Genomic DNA, 16,591 nt, shown 5'->3' on the forward strand with positions numbered 1-16,591 from the left:
GGTACTTTCTCTGCATGGTAATACCCTCCTGTCTTCTCCTCCAGCAGTCCCTTTTCTCCTCCTGTCTTTCACCGCCCTCTCGCTCTTTACCTTGGCCTTTCCCTCTGGGTGTTTCCCTCTTTGAATTCCAGAAAACCTTCTATTAACTTGTGTTCAAATAAAAAATAGATGTTGATATGTCATCCAGGTGATTTTCCCAGTAAAAGGAACAAGGAGGCTGCAGCTCTTATAGTAGAGACTCGCAGCCTCCTGTTCAGTGTTGGCAGGTCAGTGTTTTTGTCTGTGGAGGTGATGTTGTCTGATATGTAAAGTGATGATGTGGATAAGGCCCGCTGACCTTTGAGCATTGTTTAAAAAAAATAAAGACGTAAGATGGAGAGACTATCTGATCAATAATGACTTGAGGACACACACTTGAAACAAACTTGAAAACACAGAGACACACAAGGACAGTGCTGGAGAGTTGAGTGTTACATTGAAGTCATCACTGGTGTGATCCTCCAGGTGGGATTTTATGTGGATTAGTATAATCTTAATACACGGAAGAGATGTCCTCTCTCCCAGGATATGTCCTCTTAAATTATTTAAGGGAAAACACTATACAGGACTTTTCAAAGGAAGGACAGCCAGACATTCCTGTTATAATTGTGATGCAGTGCAACGCCCCCTGGTGGCACAAAGTGTAACCAAAGAAATGCTACTCAGTACTGTAGAATTTCCCTTGAGCCTATTTAGTTGTCAGTTTTGTTTTTGCTTTTCTTACTGAAATAGTAACTTTGGTGCTCATGTGTACTTTCACAACAACACACTCTGGGGTTCGGCTGTAAGCTAATCACATTACCATAATGACAGAACGATCAGGTCTCAGCCTATTTACATTTCTCCCCTCCACAGAATAGGAGAAATGCAAATTTCAGCCATTGGGATTGAATCTAGGTCAACCTCAGTGTCAGGAGGCTGCAGTCTGTTTTCACCTTTATCTGTGTAAGTGTGTTTTCGTTCCAGCTCCACCTGCATTCGAGGCTGCAGGTGAGGTTGTCAGAGCTGAGTGAGAATTGAAGGCAGAAGAGAACACAAAGGTACAAAAAAATACTTAAAATCTTCTTTATTTTTCTCACAAGAAATGTACCTAGGCTGATGAGGTTTATGTATATTGAGATAAGAAAAATGTGTGGCTACATTTAAAGTTGTCTTCCTTTGGATAATCATGACAATATCTATGGCAGAGTGCCACAGTATCATCATCAACAACAACAACAACAACAACAACAACAGCGTGTACACCCACAGCACGCGTGGTTCTCACAGGAGAGGTGACGGTGAACTGATGTACATCACTGATATCGTCTGCAGGTCTACATGGCAGGGCAGACACATGCTGCTGATTTCTACTGGTCATTTCGGCTCTGTACACTCACAATTATCTCCCACTATATTAGCAATAACAATGAAATCATTATACAATCAATCATCAAGCTAACAATAACAAAGATCAGGAATCCAAACTTGAATACGCACCCTACAGTTATGATACGATAATATATTCTCATTTAGAGGAGACATTTTAGGCTGTTGTGCTTCTGTGTGTTTGTCAGACTGAAGGTTCATATAAACACACTCCTGCAGTGGTGTTGGCTTCATACAGGGACGCAGTCTTGCCAGTCCCATACAGTAATGCTGGTGCTGTCTCTCGCTGGATCACAACGGTGATATAAACTCTAGGCCCAAATCTGCATGAGGGAAGTGTGTTGGGTTAAAACATAAAACATGTTTAAGCATTTTTAAGTCTTAATTACAAGCTCAAGAACCTCAACATACAACACCTTTTTTGTCTAAAAAAGCAAATGTAAGTCAGAATATAAGCCTGTTGCATACTTGAATGCTTTTAACAATAATAGTGTATGTGTTCTTTTAGAAAAGACATGTATTATGTTAAAATTAAAACATGGTTGGCCACTTCAAATCTCTCAAATCTTTTAGTCTACCTCCGTATCCAGTCACAGGTTAGGTCGCTCGGCCTAACTTAAAAAAAATTATCAGATCATTATGATCCAAACATATACACTGGACTGGACTGATTAGTTATAATCCTGTATTAATATATTAATATGATTAAAAAGCTCAACGTTATTCTCCAAATCAACTTAAATAAATAAACCCAGCTGTTTCGATGTGATTTTATTCATCAAAAAAAGTTAAGAAAAAATGAACAACAGCTAGGTAAAGTCACGTTGTGTAAGGAAACTCCTGCTCACCCGTAAGGTGTTGTCCCAGGAGGCCGAGCAGAGCGCTGTGCCGTCAGGTGACACTCTGACTCTGCTGACGCGGTTCTCATGGCCAAACAGGACGGAGATGCGATTCCCCTTCAAAACGTCCCACACATTGATGGTGTAATCATTGTAACCAGCGAAAAGCAGGCGACCTGGGGGTGTGAGGAGGCGGAGAGGAAGAGGAAGTGGGGAATTTGGAATAAGGGGAAGTAGAGACGGACAAAGGATTGGTTGAGATTGTTGTAGTGGGAAAATACAACATATCCCTTCCTCATCCTGAAGAGTTTATTTTAGGTCACAGGTATTTGCTGTGGTGCCCTTTGACCCTTGCAAGGGACCATAGACTTCTCTACGTGTTCTCAGTGGTGCATTTTCAGCTGTCTATAATTATCATTTATTGGGGACTTGATCCTTACAAGGTGATGACTGTCAAAGAGAGTGACGTATGTCTTAAGTGTTCACATTCTTCGCTGTACATGCTGTATAAAAGCAGACCACTCTGAGATGCAGTACGGTCAGCCGGGCAGGGACAATTGAGTTGCTGTCGGAACCGTCCGTCTGCAGACGTGAATAAAACCACAAGAACTACTCCCTTGTTGCCAGTCTTCTGTTTTTCCTGAAATTCCCACGACAATTTTGAAAAACATTTTTCCTTGGATCACTAAAAATAGCTTTATTCATGTTAGATACTGTATAACTTTCCCAGTATGATTTCATCAAGTTCATGTTTTATATGTGGAAGAGAAGAAAATGAAAGTGTGTTTTTTTTTTACCTCAACAACAAAGAGGCATTTATTGAGCACATTCGATAAAACTTGAATTGTTTTACAAAATCCTCACCACTCAGAGAGAAGTCCACAGTGGAAGCACCAAATAAGATGCTGTCCTTCTGGTAGACGGCTACCTCACGATCAGCTCGCAGGTCATAGAAACGGCACTGAGGAACACAGGTAAACATGCAACAGCGGACACAAACTGGTCATTTTATGATGATGGAACCAAAGGAATGGCATCAAGACATGTTTAGGAGCCCTGAATGATATTTGTATGCATTTGTTTCTGTTTGTTTCAGGTGTTGTTTCTGTTACTGATGTCGCTGAGTTCACCCCAACATCAACTCATGACAAGAAAGTGACTCAATCCAGTAAATCAATCGATTGCATACACATGCACTGAGGAGGTACATTTAACAACAAACTGATAAGCCGGTCATATGACATGACTCACTGTGGCGTCGTCAGAAGCTGAAGCAAATGCATCTCCACTGGGGTAGTACCTGAACACACATGGCCAAGGGTAGCGTTAGATATGTTGCTGCACCAATGAGCTTTCTATATGAAAAAAACTTGATGAATCAATTTGAATAAGTGAGTAATTCCGCTGCTTGAACTGCATCACACGGCTGAAACTGATCTTACTCTAATACAGTAGATGAATAAATCTCCTCAGTGTAAACAAAAAAAATAGAAAGCTACATTTAAACGTTAAAAGTTTTACCAAATTGAAAACATGTTCTACAGTAAGAGCACTACAGTCTCTCATTCATTAAAGACCAAAACATTAAAGGGTAGCAAAGTGCCTCAGATGTCCTCTATGACGTTGAGCATGTGTGCAGACATCATTTAGGTCTCCATTTGTAATAGTAGTAGCAGAAGTAGAAGTATCACTTCTGTTCTTCCCCTCAGTGTGACAACAGTCATCTCTGTTGAGTAAATTCTCCCACTTAATACACGTAATAAGAGAGACACTGTGAGACTTTAGTTTTCATTAAAGAGCTGGACTCACTTTACACAGTTGATGTCAGACTCGTGGCTCTCAAAAGACTGAATGTTCTGTCCAGAGCGCATGTCCCACACGTTGGCCTTCTTATCACAGCCCTGATAACACACATGCAAACACGCACACACACATTAGAAAAAGAAAATATTGTTGAAGATCCAGTCTCTTCAAAATCGACCACATGAAACAGACAAATACACAGACACGCTATCTCTCTCTCTCTCTTTCTCTCTCTCTCTCTCTCTCTCTCTCTCACCCCAGAGACAAACGTGTTTCCAGTCTCAGATGGGGCGAGGTCCAGGGACAAGACATCAGCTGTGTGGCCATGGAAACTCTGCAGCAGCTGTCCGCTCTCCACATCCCACAAGGCACATGTGCCGTCACCGCTGGCGGTCAGGATCTAACAGACACATACATACATACATACATATACATGGACAAATGCACACATACATGCATACGAGAGCAGGGCACAGCACACATTTCCAACATACACACAAAAAACACAAAGACAAAGCAGTCCACAACATGAAAACATAAAGCTTATTTTACTACAAAGTATATTGGAGTAACAGACATGTACATTCACTATATTTTGTAACATTTTCACAACCAAACAAAAAGTCACCTCATCATGTAAGCTGTTCTCTCTTATACTACTATAACTGTAGTAGGATTTACTGTGGAAACTGTGGACACTAACCAGCCTTATTACACCAGTGAACAATACGCTGTAGGAACTAGACAGGAGGAATTGCCACAGAGGGACTTTGATGAGTATATTCTGTTGGAAACTCTACAATCATTGGTTCATGCAAAACAAAATGAAACTGCAGGTTGATTCAAGAGAACTTAAAGCATTTAGTTTTGTCACAAACACCTATACAATCCATATTAAATGTTGGTTATTTTTGTAGTTATCTGCTCTCCACTGACTTCAGTGACTTCAGCTAGAGGTTTTGCTTTCATTTCTCATTTTTTCCCCCAAAGCTGAGAAATGAACAGCCTAAAATAAACAGGAAATGATGGACTTGATGGAAAAATAAGAAAAAATTATGAAGGGAAAAGTCAAAGTTTATTGAAACTAAATCTCAGTGCCGGACATGTGATCATTTTGGCCTCACCAGTGGCTTGAAAGAAGCAGAACAGCACTGTGTGGACAGGTAGAGCTCTATTCTATCATATTACTACATTTAATGGCACCATGACTGAAGTACTCTCTATGCACATATTTACAAATGCATTCACAGGGTAGACACACACTCACTCACACACACACACACACACACACACACACACACACATACATACATACATATAACAGAAGCTAAAGGTCAGCACCTCCCCACTAACACAGAAAACTCTCACTGTGCATCATGTATCCACATACAAACAAGCACACAAAAAGCTAAAATGTCAGCGATTCCTCTGATGAAAACAGATTATGGGCACTTAGAGACACATGCAGACATCAGAGATCCCTGCTGGCTGGTGGATTAGAGAGCTCCTGCTGGATGACCTCAGGCACAAAAACACACCACATCCTGCCTGCACTGAGAGGTAGCTCCAGTTTCAACATGAATGCAATTATCAGTAAGCCACAATTACTGACACACACACACAGATGGGAACCTCACTGATCTAACAGAGAGCCTTTGCATCAGTCTGACTGTGCTTACCGCCACCTGCATGTTACCATATATTAAATACGTGCAGGGGGTTCATTAAATGACCCAGTGATCCCACATGTAAATGTCTTTAATGACAAAGCCTCACAACTCATAACTCAGAAGTCAGCAGATCTTATATATCAAAACTCACCAGCTCAGTGGTCTCAGTTGGGCACACACACACACACACTGAGATACAACAACATAAGACTGTATGTCATCCTAACTCTCCTGTTAGCAGACTTAAATGCTGCTTGAAAATGTGGAACCGGTCTTTCAAAAAATGAATAATACACACTCTCTGAGCCCCCGATGTAGTCCACAGCTTCGTGCTCCAAGGTCCATTTTCATGGTATAAAGGCTGTGAGCCGCTCATGTGCGTGCATGTGTCTTTGTGTGTGTGATGCAGCATGAGAGAGGAGATGTGTGAGAGACATGTATGTGTGTGTGTGTGAGAGATAAAGACAGGAAGAACACATGCATGTGTGTTTGTCTATGTGTTAAATGTTCTGCCCTCAGGTCAGTGTGCTCCACTCTTTCCTTGATAAAAGCCACTCAGTGTCTATTAATACACCCAGGATAGAGGACCATCACTCCCCACTTCTGTCTCTTTTCTGCCCCCTCCTCAGCCTTGCCACCCATCTCCCCTCTCCTCTTCCTCCCTCTCCTCTGTCATTGATGCTCCTTGGTGTTGCTGAGAGCCAGAAAGAGGAAACTATTAAAGCTAAATATATTAAAGCTAAGTATTATATACTAGACGGATAAGACAAGACAATGGGAAAGCATCACATACATGGCTCGTTGGTCTAGGGGTATGATTCTCGCTTCGGGTGCGAGAGGTCCCGGGTTCAAATCCCGGACGAGCCCTCAATAATGCTGTTAATAGCTGCAGCCCATTAATAGTACTAGTAATAGTTCAAGGGAACTAGGAAAATATTGATTTAAATGTGTAACACTGTTAATAACAGTCAGCAGCTGCTTCATCTCATGGCAAACCCCCAGCTGAACCAAGCCCTCTCCAAGGTCCACCAAAACCTGATACAATCATACCATAACTCTCAGATTCAAGTCAGTGTTGATTCTTTTATCTACAAATCTTCCAAATACAAACAAAACCTGCATGTTTCACTGATAATAGACTATAGTTTCATCTACAAAAAGCTCTTATTTCCAGCTTCACACAGGGTATTAAACTGGGGTTCACCTGCATGTCAGAGTTGGTGAAGGTGCATCCTGATACATAGTTGGTGTGCATGGCGACAGACTTCTTCTTTGCAGCCAAGTTCTCGTTTTGGTCCAGTGACAGCGGAAACACTGAGCACTTGTTATCCAGTCCGCTTTTGAAGGAGATAAACACATCAGTGGTTAAATGATGGGCCTCATACCAGTAGGGGGACCTGTTCAGTAATCACTCACTAAATTAAACAGTATAACACTATCATGCAGGGTTTAGGGTATAGATATTATCCTAGTTAGTCATTCAGTATGTTGAATAAAACATATTCCTAGTAGGATCTAATTTAGTGACACTGAGCAATAGCAGTAGCAGTCATCAAACATACACATGCACATTTACATACAATTGAAGTAGCCATCGTCTGCAAAATGAGCTTCTACGATCATTTCTACAGTATTTATTTAAAATATAGCTTTTAAATCTAGGCAATAAAATCAGAAATTCTCTGTACCCACCCACATGCCACAGCACAGCCTGAGGGAGCATAAGCACAGGCCATAACCCACGTACACGGCAGGGTCACCCCATGTTCCTGTAACACACCAATAGCACAAACACACACACACACACACACACACACAGATACACGAACACACAAATGCACGCAAAAGGGAGAAAAAAACCTGAATATGTTGTTTGTGGTAATTAATTATTGGTCTCTTTAATAAGCATGAACCAGTTACTCTCTTACACATATAAATACATACACGTATACATAGACACATATACACAAACAGCCACACACACACACACACACACACACACACACACACACACACACACACACACAGCTGCAGTAAACCTAAATGTGGTGAGTATTAATAGGGATTATGTTCAGTGTGGTTATGTCTGCTCCATCAAGAGGCATGATGGTTAAACTAGGCTGAATCCTGGCTGCCATTTAAGTGCACTCAGACACACACACAGTCATTACAGAGGACAGATGGATAGATAATCTTTAAACGCATATTTCCATGTGATCTCTCTAAAGGGAGTATGGCAGCAGAGGATGACCCGCCCACCCACTCCACACCAGTACATGTGGCGAGGAGAACATGAGCATCTGAGCATGCAAAGGAAAAAAACAACACTTAGCCCTTACATAACGGAGCGGAGAAGTGGGTGAGGTTAAACTGGGCAACCAAGCTTCTGGAAGTAACAGTCCTATTCATCGACAGATTTGCGTGACTGACTGTTTGTGCATTGCGTTCTCTTGGACATTAAACTCAACCTTTTGATTTATGGTAACTGACATAAACTGAAAGTAAAAACTTAAGATATAAAATAACATGCTAAATGTTAGGAGTTCAGTCAATTAACAGTCGCATTGCAGAAAGAAACATCCAACTGAGCTTCAACTTCTGTTTGATAAAATTAGAGTAAAATTAGAGCTTAAGTTTGTCAAACCTTTTGAATTACTTTATTGTTGGATTATGGATCTAGTGGATGGATCTCATACGTCTTTTCTTCTTCAAAAGATTCCAGTGTTTTTGATATTCATTACTCAAAGTAATTCACACATTCTCTTACATATGCACAACAATAAGCACCACACAGATGTCTACTCACCTTATTAAGAGTGAATGCATCCCAGACGATCACTTTTCCATCCTAGATCAGAAAAAAAAATCAGCATTACTATAGGGTTACATAGCGTAAAAATGCATTGCCGTGTCACATTTGCATTAATATTAGATAATATTACACTATATCTCTCCTTCTGTATCACATACGTGTGTGCATGTGTATACCTGAGAAGAGCTGACCAGACGACGTTTGTCTTTACACCAGTCCATACACAGCACCTTGTTCCCATGACCCTTCAGCACACGTCTGGTCTTTATGGACAGAGCACCCAACACCTCGACCTTCTCAGCCACCTGTTGCACTGAGGTACCAACACACACACACACACACACACACACACACACACACACACACACACACAAAGTTGGTTTTGTAAGGTTTATGAGAACTTTTGACTGCTGGCAGTGGTGAAAGAAGTACTCTGATCCTAAATAAAGGATCTGAGTAGGGAAGTAAGAATACCTCAATATAAAAATACTTAAAAATCTTACTTAAATAAAAGTACAGGAATATTATCAGCACAATGTACTTAAAGTATCAAAAGTAAAAGTGTCTGTATTATTATAGAAGATATTATTGGATTATTATTACTGATGCTTAAACATGCATGCAGCATTTCATGGTTCGAGCTCGTACATTTGGGGCTGATTTTAACTACCTTATTGAGCAGGTTAGTCTCTAACAATTGACTGAAGGCTAGCTTAACTTGCTTCATGAATACTATAGTTCACGGTTAACTTTTATAACCGTTACAGGCTAAACGGCAGGCTACATGTTACAGTTACATGTTGAAAATACCAGTTAACGAGCCTGTCAAACTTTTAGTCGTGTTTTAAGTAAACAACGTGGCAGAGAGGTGTAACTCTAATAGTTTGTTTGTTTTTTCGTGTTAATGTAGTCGTTGACACTCACACTCTATGTCGCTCAGCTTGCCCCGCTCCTCCTCCAGCTTCTTCTTCAGACTCTCGCTCTCCCTCTTCAGTGACGCCAGGCTTTCCCCCTTCAGGAGCCCCTGACAAGCCATCTTTGAGAGGCGACCACAACACACAGCAAACAAAAAACGCTCAGAAAAGAGGAAGGGGGCAGGAAACACGGGAGAAACGGGAAAATGTGGGGGAACGGGACGGTTGGTTTGCGGTTGGAGGTTTGTTGAGGTTGTCCTCGAGCGCGTCAGTGATGCTGCCGCGCGTGTCACACTGAAGCTCGTGCTGTGCTCTGTCTGTCAGCCCCCTCCTCCCCACAGTCAAAGACATTTACACTGTAGCACAAACACAGCCCTTGTCGTCCTCATATTCAAATAGTTCAATTGTTGTAGGAAAGTTCAGATTTATCGACATTTTTTAAATAAATAATCATAATAAATATTTTCAGAATAAAGCCTAGTTACACTCTTGCTGTGTCTTTGCAGTCCCACTGCTGCATTTCTTTATCTGTAGTGCTCTTACCTCATCATTTTACCAAACCTCTCTTTAGCTTAATTCATTACTAATCAGGTTTTCAACACACACTGAAGTTGTGATACTGTGCCTCCTTAAAACATTCTAGTTAAACAAAGGCGTTGTGATTGTTATTATTTGATAATGAGATTTAATGTTAGCTCAGTAAAGACATTGCAGCATACTGGCAAATTTAAGGACATTTCAATTCGAATGGCTCTTGAAAGATCATTAAAACGTCATCTAATATAATCATTAAATCAATTTGTCCGCTCCAGATAATGAGGAGTTTTAATCACAAATACTATTTTACTTTACTATTATCATATTTTTCTTGCGGTTTCAATATTTACCTTAGACACACTATTCCAATAAAATTATTTCAGGATTGTTTTTTCGGTCTGATTATTTGAATTTTATTCAAGCCCTTAAATACTGACCTGAAGTGTATTGACAAACTTCAAGGCTAAGGCTGTTATAGGATATCCAAACATTTCAAACTCAATTCATGTTAATGTTACGTAAAGTAAAGACACTGGAGTTTTTCCTTCATCACCTACAAAAACAGCGGACACTGTTGTTAAGTGAGTTGTTACAGAGAGCTACAGATCAGGAGGGGACTCTGTGGCATGCCCCCCCCCCCCCCCCCCCCCCCCCCATCATGGTCCTCATGATACAGCTGTCCTTAATGCAGCTGTAGGTCAAAAGGTGCTGGTAAGTGGTCAAAAACTGATGTAGCACAAAGTGTGAAAGGCACCCTGCATTATGTAGAAGCTGGGCAGCTGCCTCACAAATAGCTGTAACCATCATATGTCCATAGATAAATAAAAGAGTAGCCTGAAACTTCTGTATGGATTCAATCTCTTTTTCCATTTAAAAAATCATCTGTCAGTTGCTGTTATTGATTGGTTGGTGTACAAACTGTAGGACCAATTAGTAATTTGATAGATAAATATCTTGTTAGACCTACTCTGCATCCACTCAAAACAAATGATACAAAAAAGCTTTCAAATGCTGCAAACGTTGCCAGCGTTTGCAATGAAATGATGTTGCAGCTGCTGCGTGATGAGAAACTGACAGGAGAACATTACGTACCACTTCCATACAGAAGGAGCAGTAGTTGATGGCCTCGTTCTTAATGTAGATGTTCATGAGAGGACTGGCTTTACTGCAGCTGTCGCAGGGGCCAAAAGTGGCCGCCATGAACGTCTGGTCACACATGGCTGCAGATGATCACCAACACACCTGTGGAAAACACAAGATCAATTCAATCAGCTAGACTGCAGGTTGGACATATTTTGTTTTATTGATTTGTGTACTGGGTTGTGACTGCTTGGCCTGTGTGTGTGTGTGTGTGTGTGTGTGTGTGTGGGCTAGGAGATAAGTAGTTGGTAATCTACTCCAGCCTGATCCTTCTCTGAGCTCCAGAGGAGAGGAGTGCAGCACAGCTATTCTGGGAACTGCACACATCCAGTACAACACAGTACATGATAAACACTTTGAAAAACTGATTATGACCTTTCACATCACAAATGTACATTTTATCACTACCGTACATGGACTGAACCTTTATCAGAAGCAGTCACTTGTTTTCTAATTGTGATTTTTCCAATATAACCATATGAATACTGTATATATTTTGTAAGACACAATAGTGTGAGAACATAGTGATAGGTGTATTTTCCTTCACTTTGTTCGATTAAATTTTATAAAAACATCCTCACACATTCATCGACATGCAGAAAACTGCAACCCTGTTAAGAGACTGAAGTCCTTCCATTAATATCAATATTATACAGTGTACAGAATGTATATATAATAGAATAAAATAATGGGTTATTATGGAGTTAAACTAGCTGTTTGAACTGATGGGCTACCATTATGTTCATATGCAAATATGTCATAGATGACCCCCAATTGTCAATACTCCAAACTCAGTTCATCTTGAGTGAACTTGTCACTTGTGCTGTGATGTTTTTTATGTACAAAATGTACAGAACATACCGCAGAAACAAGAAAAATTTACCACTGTCAATCTCCATCTATGCATTTCTAAATGTCATTTATTTTTCTGCTTCACAGGCTAGTTTATCTCAGGTTATAAACTGTACTCTCTCTAGTTACATTTGCACAACATATTCCATAACTGGAAACCAAATGTAGACACAAAAACACACCAACATCAGTCCGCAAAATATCATTTCCACAGACAGCAGCCAGATCATTGATCAAATCTTACCTCACAAGAAAATGTATTTTGCCCGCTCTGTGCAGCAGGTGTTTGTCCCTGGAGAACTAAGTTGAGTTTTTCCAGTGAAGAGGATTGTCAGGGACATACAGAGAGGGAACAGTAAGCTTCTTAGTAAAGTGTTTAAGCTGTGACTCTGCTCTGCTTTTACCTCCATGCTTCATATATCCCGACAGCATTACCTGCAGGGCCTGGAAAAATACATTTACACTCTAATCCAATACACATTACTGATTCAATATTTCAAAATCCCTAGGATTACAGGAATCTGCATGATGTAATGTAACTATACATTACATCGCCTCCTTCTTGTAATTGAAACTACAAAAGGTTACTTTATCAGCGTCATAAGACAATCATATTTTTTCTTTTTGTACAATGTTGCATGTTTATGTTGTAACCAGATGTGTGTAATCGAATGTAATATATTACATTTAGTTAGAAAGAAATTAGACAGTTTCACCTTCTGAAGGAAAGAATAATCAACATACAGCTTCTTCAATACAGATCAATACTGCAGATTCAGTTTATTTTGTGGCCAGACATTTGGGAGTAGCATATTTTATGCAACCAATAGATGCTTTCTTCTTCTTCTTTATTTTTCACATGACTGAAAGGATCACATTTTCACAAATCACAAACCAAAAAAACAGAAACAACCTCCCACAGACAGTCCAATAGTGCGGAATTCTTTTATTTAACTTTTACAGATTTCACAATTTATTCCAAGTTTCTTGGTTTCTTAACGGTGAACACATTCACTAAGCACAGCTACCTGAAACTACAAACAGTCGAGTTTGTCAAATGTACACATGGGTCAGAGAGGAAACATCTGGTACTGGCTTCAGCATGTTCACACCAGTACCACAACAGCTGGGGTGATGATATTACCTTTTTGTTTTTTTAAACATTTTTTAAAATGGCACAATCAACGCTAGTGCTGATAAGAACAATGGCAATTTATAATGTCTATGTCGTATCATACAACCAACTCTCTCCTTAATGTAAAAATGCAGAGTGAAGGAATGACATATTGTCCTGTTTGAGAGCCCAAGAGAAGCCCAGGGGAACGAGACGCCGCAGCTCTGCTCAACAATACCAACCAATGAATGAACGTGCATCTTTTCTTTTCTCCTATGAAACTAGGCCAGCCTTCCCGCTCTGCACTCTCAATACATCAGTCCACAAGGATAGTCTGACCGGGTCTGAGAAGGCTGGTGAAATTCACAAGAGCGTGTCTTCTTACCTGTAGCTTGCATTAAATTGATGGATTTAATATAACAGCAAGAAAGTGAGCGCCCACTGACGCAGGGAATGGTACAGGAAGCTTGATGGGCCACAGTTCATTAAAAAGGTGGTGGGAATCAAAGGAAGAAAGGCTCTTAAATGTGAAGTATTTCTTTTTTCAGTCCACATCCATCTACCATTTATCTGACTTCCTCTGCAATGTCTAAAAAGTGCATTTTGACCATCTGTGACACCAACTGTAGGACAAAAGGACACCTCATCAAAATAAAAATGATCACATTTAACAATTTATATTCATCTTACAGTGGAAAAAAACATATTACTACACTGACAGAACAAAACAATGCCACAATGTTGATCATGTGATTAAGTCATTCAGATAGCAAATCATTCAGATAAGGCTTTGTCCACAATGTGCAGCTAAAATACACTTCATTAACAATTTTAAACATTCATATGGTTAATTAATTCCTTCAGTTACCGTCCTTTCACGCCACAACCTGCCGATATGTACTCTTTACACAAACCATACTTTAAACTAGCTACTAATCCAAACAATATAACAAAAGGCAGATTGATAACATGTGGTCCCAATGAGAGCAGACAGATATCAAATCATTAGCACAAAACAACTTCACATATGAACTTCGCTTTACTCCACTTACAATGTGTCTGCTTAATGTGGCATTTAATGAGATACTTTTTCAATGTTTTAATTTCTCAGCACGTTCTGTATTTTCACCAGTTCCCTGATATTTCCCCCGATCTCACTACTGCAACAGATTTTGATCTACGTTTCCTTGGTTGGTCGGTTGCTTCAGAAGAATCATTTTCAGACTAAACAAAACATTTGGTGATCATTCCCAATCTCCCACATATGTAAGCACCTTAAAAAAAAAGAAAATATTCTATCAAAGTAAAATATCTGTTTGAAAGGGTAAGGTCATTAGGCAAAAATAAGGTTCACATGAGGGCGAGAGGCAAATTTGGTTGACTGTTAATACTAATGGCACGACAGGAAGTAAAAGTGCTAAACATGAGGCAGCGAGGACAATGTTGATGCAGACAAGACTTTTTGTAACAACATGGGCAGATTCCCTGACACTCATCCGACAACTCTCAACTACATCGAGGTTTCTTTGTACAAAAAAAGTAAAAACAGTAGCATGCGGGCTCATCTGTGGTAACTGGTAATGCTGGTAAAGCCAAGCCCATGAAGGTTAGGTGACAGCAGCAGCAGTGCATGCTGTACAGTCTGTAGAATAATGGGTGTGGTGCAATATCACCCTCAATCACAATCTGTTCACCAAACAGAAAAGAACATATCTTACTATGCAAGTAACCCTAACCTCAACCCTACGGTGCAATTGAGAGCTCCTCATATTCTGTTGTTTTTGGCAATAAAAGCCCATGTTGAGCTTTCTTGGCCACTAAACAGGAAGGCGTAGGGTGGACATGAAGGAGAGGAGATGTGAGGAATCGCCCCACAAAGCTGAAGTTAGTGTTGGCGTTGGGAATAAAGAAGGAAACGTTGTTGTGAAGCTGGACAGATTTGAGCCGAACCCTCCAAAACGTCAGAGAAAACCTTCTCTGTCCACTCTGCTCGGTGATACATGGCTTTACGATATCCATAACTTTGATACATACGAAAATGACAATACTGCAATAAATAATTCCACATTGATAATAGTAAAACATTTTCAAAGCTCTGACTCGAGCTGTGACCAGAGAAGACAGGTAGAGAGAAGCGTTAGGAGTGCGAACCTTCAGGTGATACAGCAGTAAGCAGAGTGTAACGCTGTGTGTATATTTGTGTGTTTGTAAATATCTTTGTGCCGGTGTTTCCTGTGACGCTCAGCTCTGGTCACAGCTGTAAACAGTATCGATTGTAGCAGCTCAAACCCTCGGCAGAGTTTGAACCTCACACCTTCTAAATCTCTTCTCAGTTAAAACTCGTGCTACACTTCATCTGCCAGAAATGCAGGATAAACATGACAAAAGCGACATCTCTAAGGTAAGACGTGACCTAACAAATAATCATCTGTGCCGGCACTCCTCAAACTATACTACATCATTTACCTGATATTGACATAAATAGACTGCAATGGAACTAAACTAAAACTGTCCTTACAAAGCTGTTCATTATCAGACTCGTTTTCTGCAAAGAGTAAGTGTCTAATCTAAAAAAGGGAGGGTGGGGACGGAGGTGAATGCAATAAATAAAATACATGATATATATTATTAATATTTATATATATTTATATATGTATAAATAATATAGTACAGACGATGAGTTCTGTCTTGGCTTGACTGTGTTCAGAGAGTAAAACAACATACAGAACGAAGCGTGGTCCAGGTTACCTCAACATGTGGTGGAGAGAGCTAACTTTAGCGCTCATCTGGCTTTGTACTGGGCCCCAACACTCTACCCAACATATCAGGCTAGACTCCAGCTAGACTCAAGTTAGTCCTCTTTGTGAGGTCTCAACACCTCCTTTTTGAGCCTGCTCTCATGTTTTGGTACGTACATTCTCACTGGAGACAGGTGACAGGACGAACTATCTTAACAACTAGTTGAAACACGGAGGAGGGAGCTGGGGGTGACCGGGGTCACGACCACTAAGACCGACCCAGGTGTTGGTGGAGAGCGAGCACTGGAGGCGTTGATCTGGCCCTGTGGCTTCTCTAAGAGGCAGGCGTTTGTACAAGCGGTGGATGGATGACGGCATTTTACAGTCAGATTTGAACCAGCGGCGGCGACTGTGGGTGCTGTGTGTATCTGTGTGTTGTGTAAGAGAGAAGGTGCAGGTGAGTGTAGGCGCGCATGTGTACGTTCAGAGGACGTGAGTATTGTACAGATGCATGTTGAAAGTTCATCATGTAGTGGAGTTTGTGTGTTTCATTTTGCATGTTATGTGTGCTCAGATATCTTAAGAGAACAGGACGCCGCGTATCGAATAAGCAGCTCTTTGAGACTTTTCAATAAATGTTTTGGACATCATTTCTCAAATTGTGTTAAAACAAATTCTAATTGTGGAAAATTTGCGACGTTCAGAATTTCTTTTTTTATTTCTCTTGTGGTGATTGTGTATGGGGAAAAAAGTCTTTTTGGGCCC

The 16,591-nt window shown here is 40.4% G+C and overlaps 1 protein-coding gene and 1 non-coding gene across 2 annotated transcripts; one reads left to right on the forward strand and one right to left on the reverse strand.

Moving 5' to 3' along the window:
- Nucleotides 1-1,139: 1,139 nt before the first annotated feature.
- On the reverse strand, nt 1,140-11,200 carry gnb5b (guanine nucleotide binding protein (G protein), beta 5b). The gene is made up of 12 exons (XM_070909109.1): nt 11,075-11,200; nt 9,456-9,567; nt 8,708-8,844; nt 8,526-8,567; nt 7,412-7,488; nt 6,924-7,056; nt 4,306-4,449; nt 4,056-4,147; nt 3,498-3,546; nt 3,111-3,207; nt 2,256-2,422; nt 1,140-1,730 (listed from the first exon to the last, which is right to left on the reverse strand). Exons 1-12 carry the CDS (start codon nt 11,198-11,200, stop codon nt 1,719-1,721), a joined length of 1,188 nt encoding a protein of 395 aa, XP_070765210.1. The 3' UTR covers nt 1,140-1,718.
- Nucleotides 6,515-6,586, forward strand: trnap-cgg (transfer RNA proline (anticodon CGG)). The gene has a single exon. It is a non-coding gene; the product is annotated as a tRNA-Pro (tRNA).
- Nucleotides 11,201-16,591: the final 5,391 nt, after the last annotated feature.

The sequence above is a fragment of the Enoplosus armatus genome, chromosome 1, assembly GCF_043641665.1.
Source record: "Enoplosus armatus isolate fEnoArm2 chromosome 1, fEnoArm2.hap1, whole genome shotgun sequence".
NCBI classification, from domain to species: Eukaryota; Metazoa; Chordata; class Actinopteri; order Centrarchiformes; family Enoplosidae; genus Enoplosus; species Enoplosus armatus.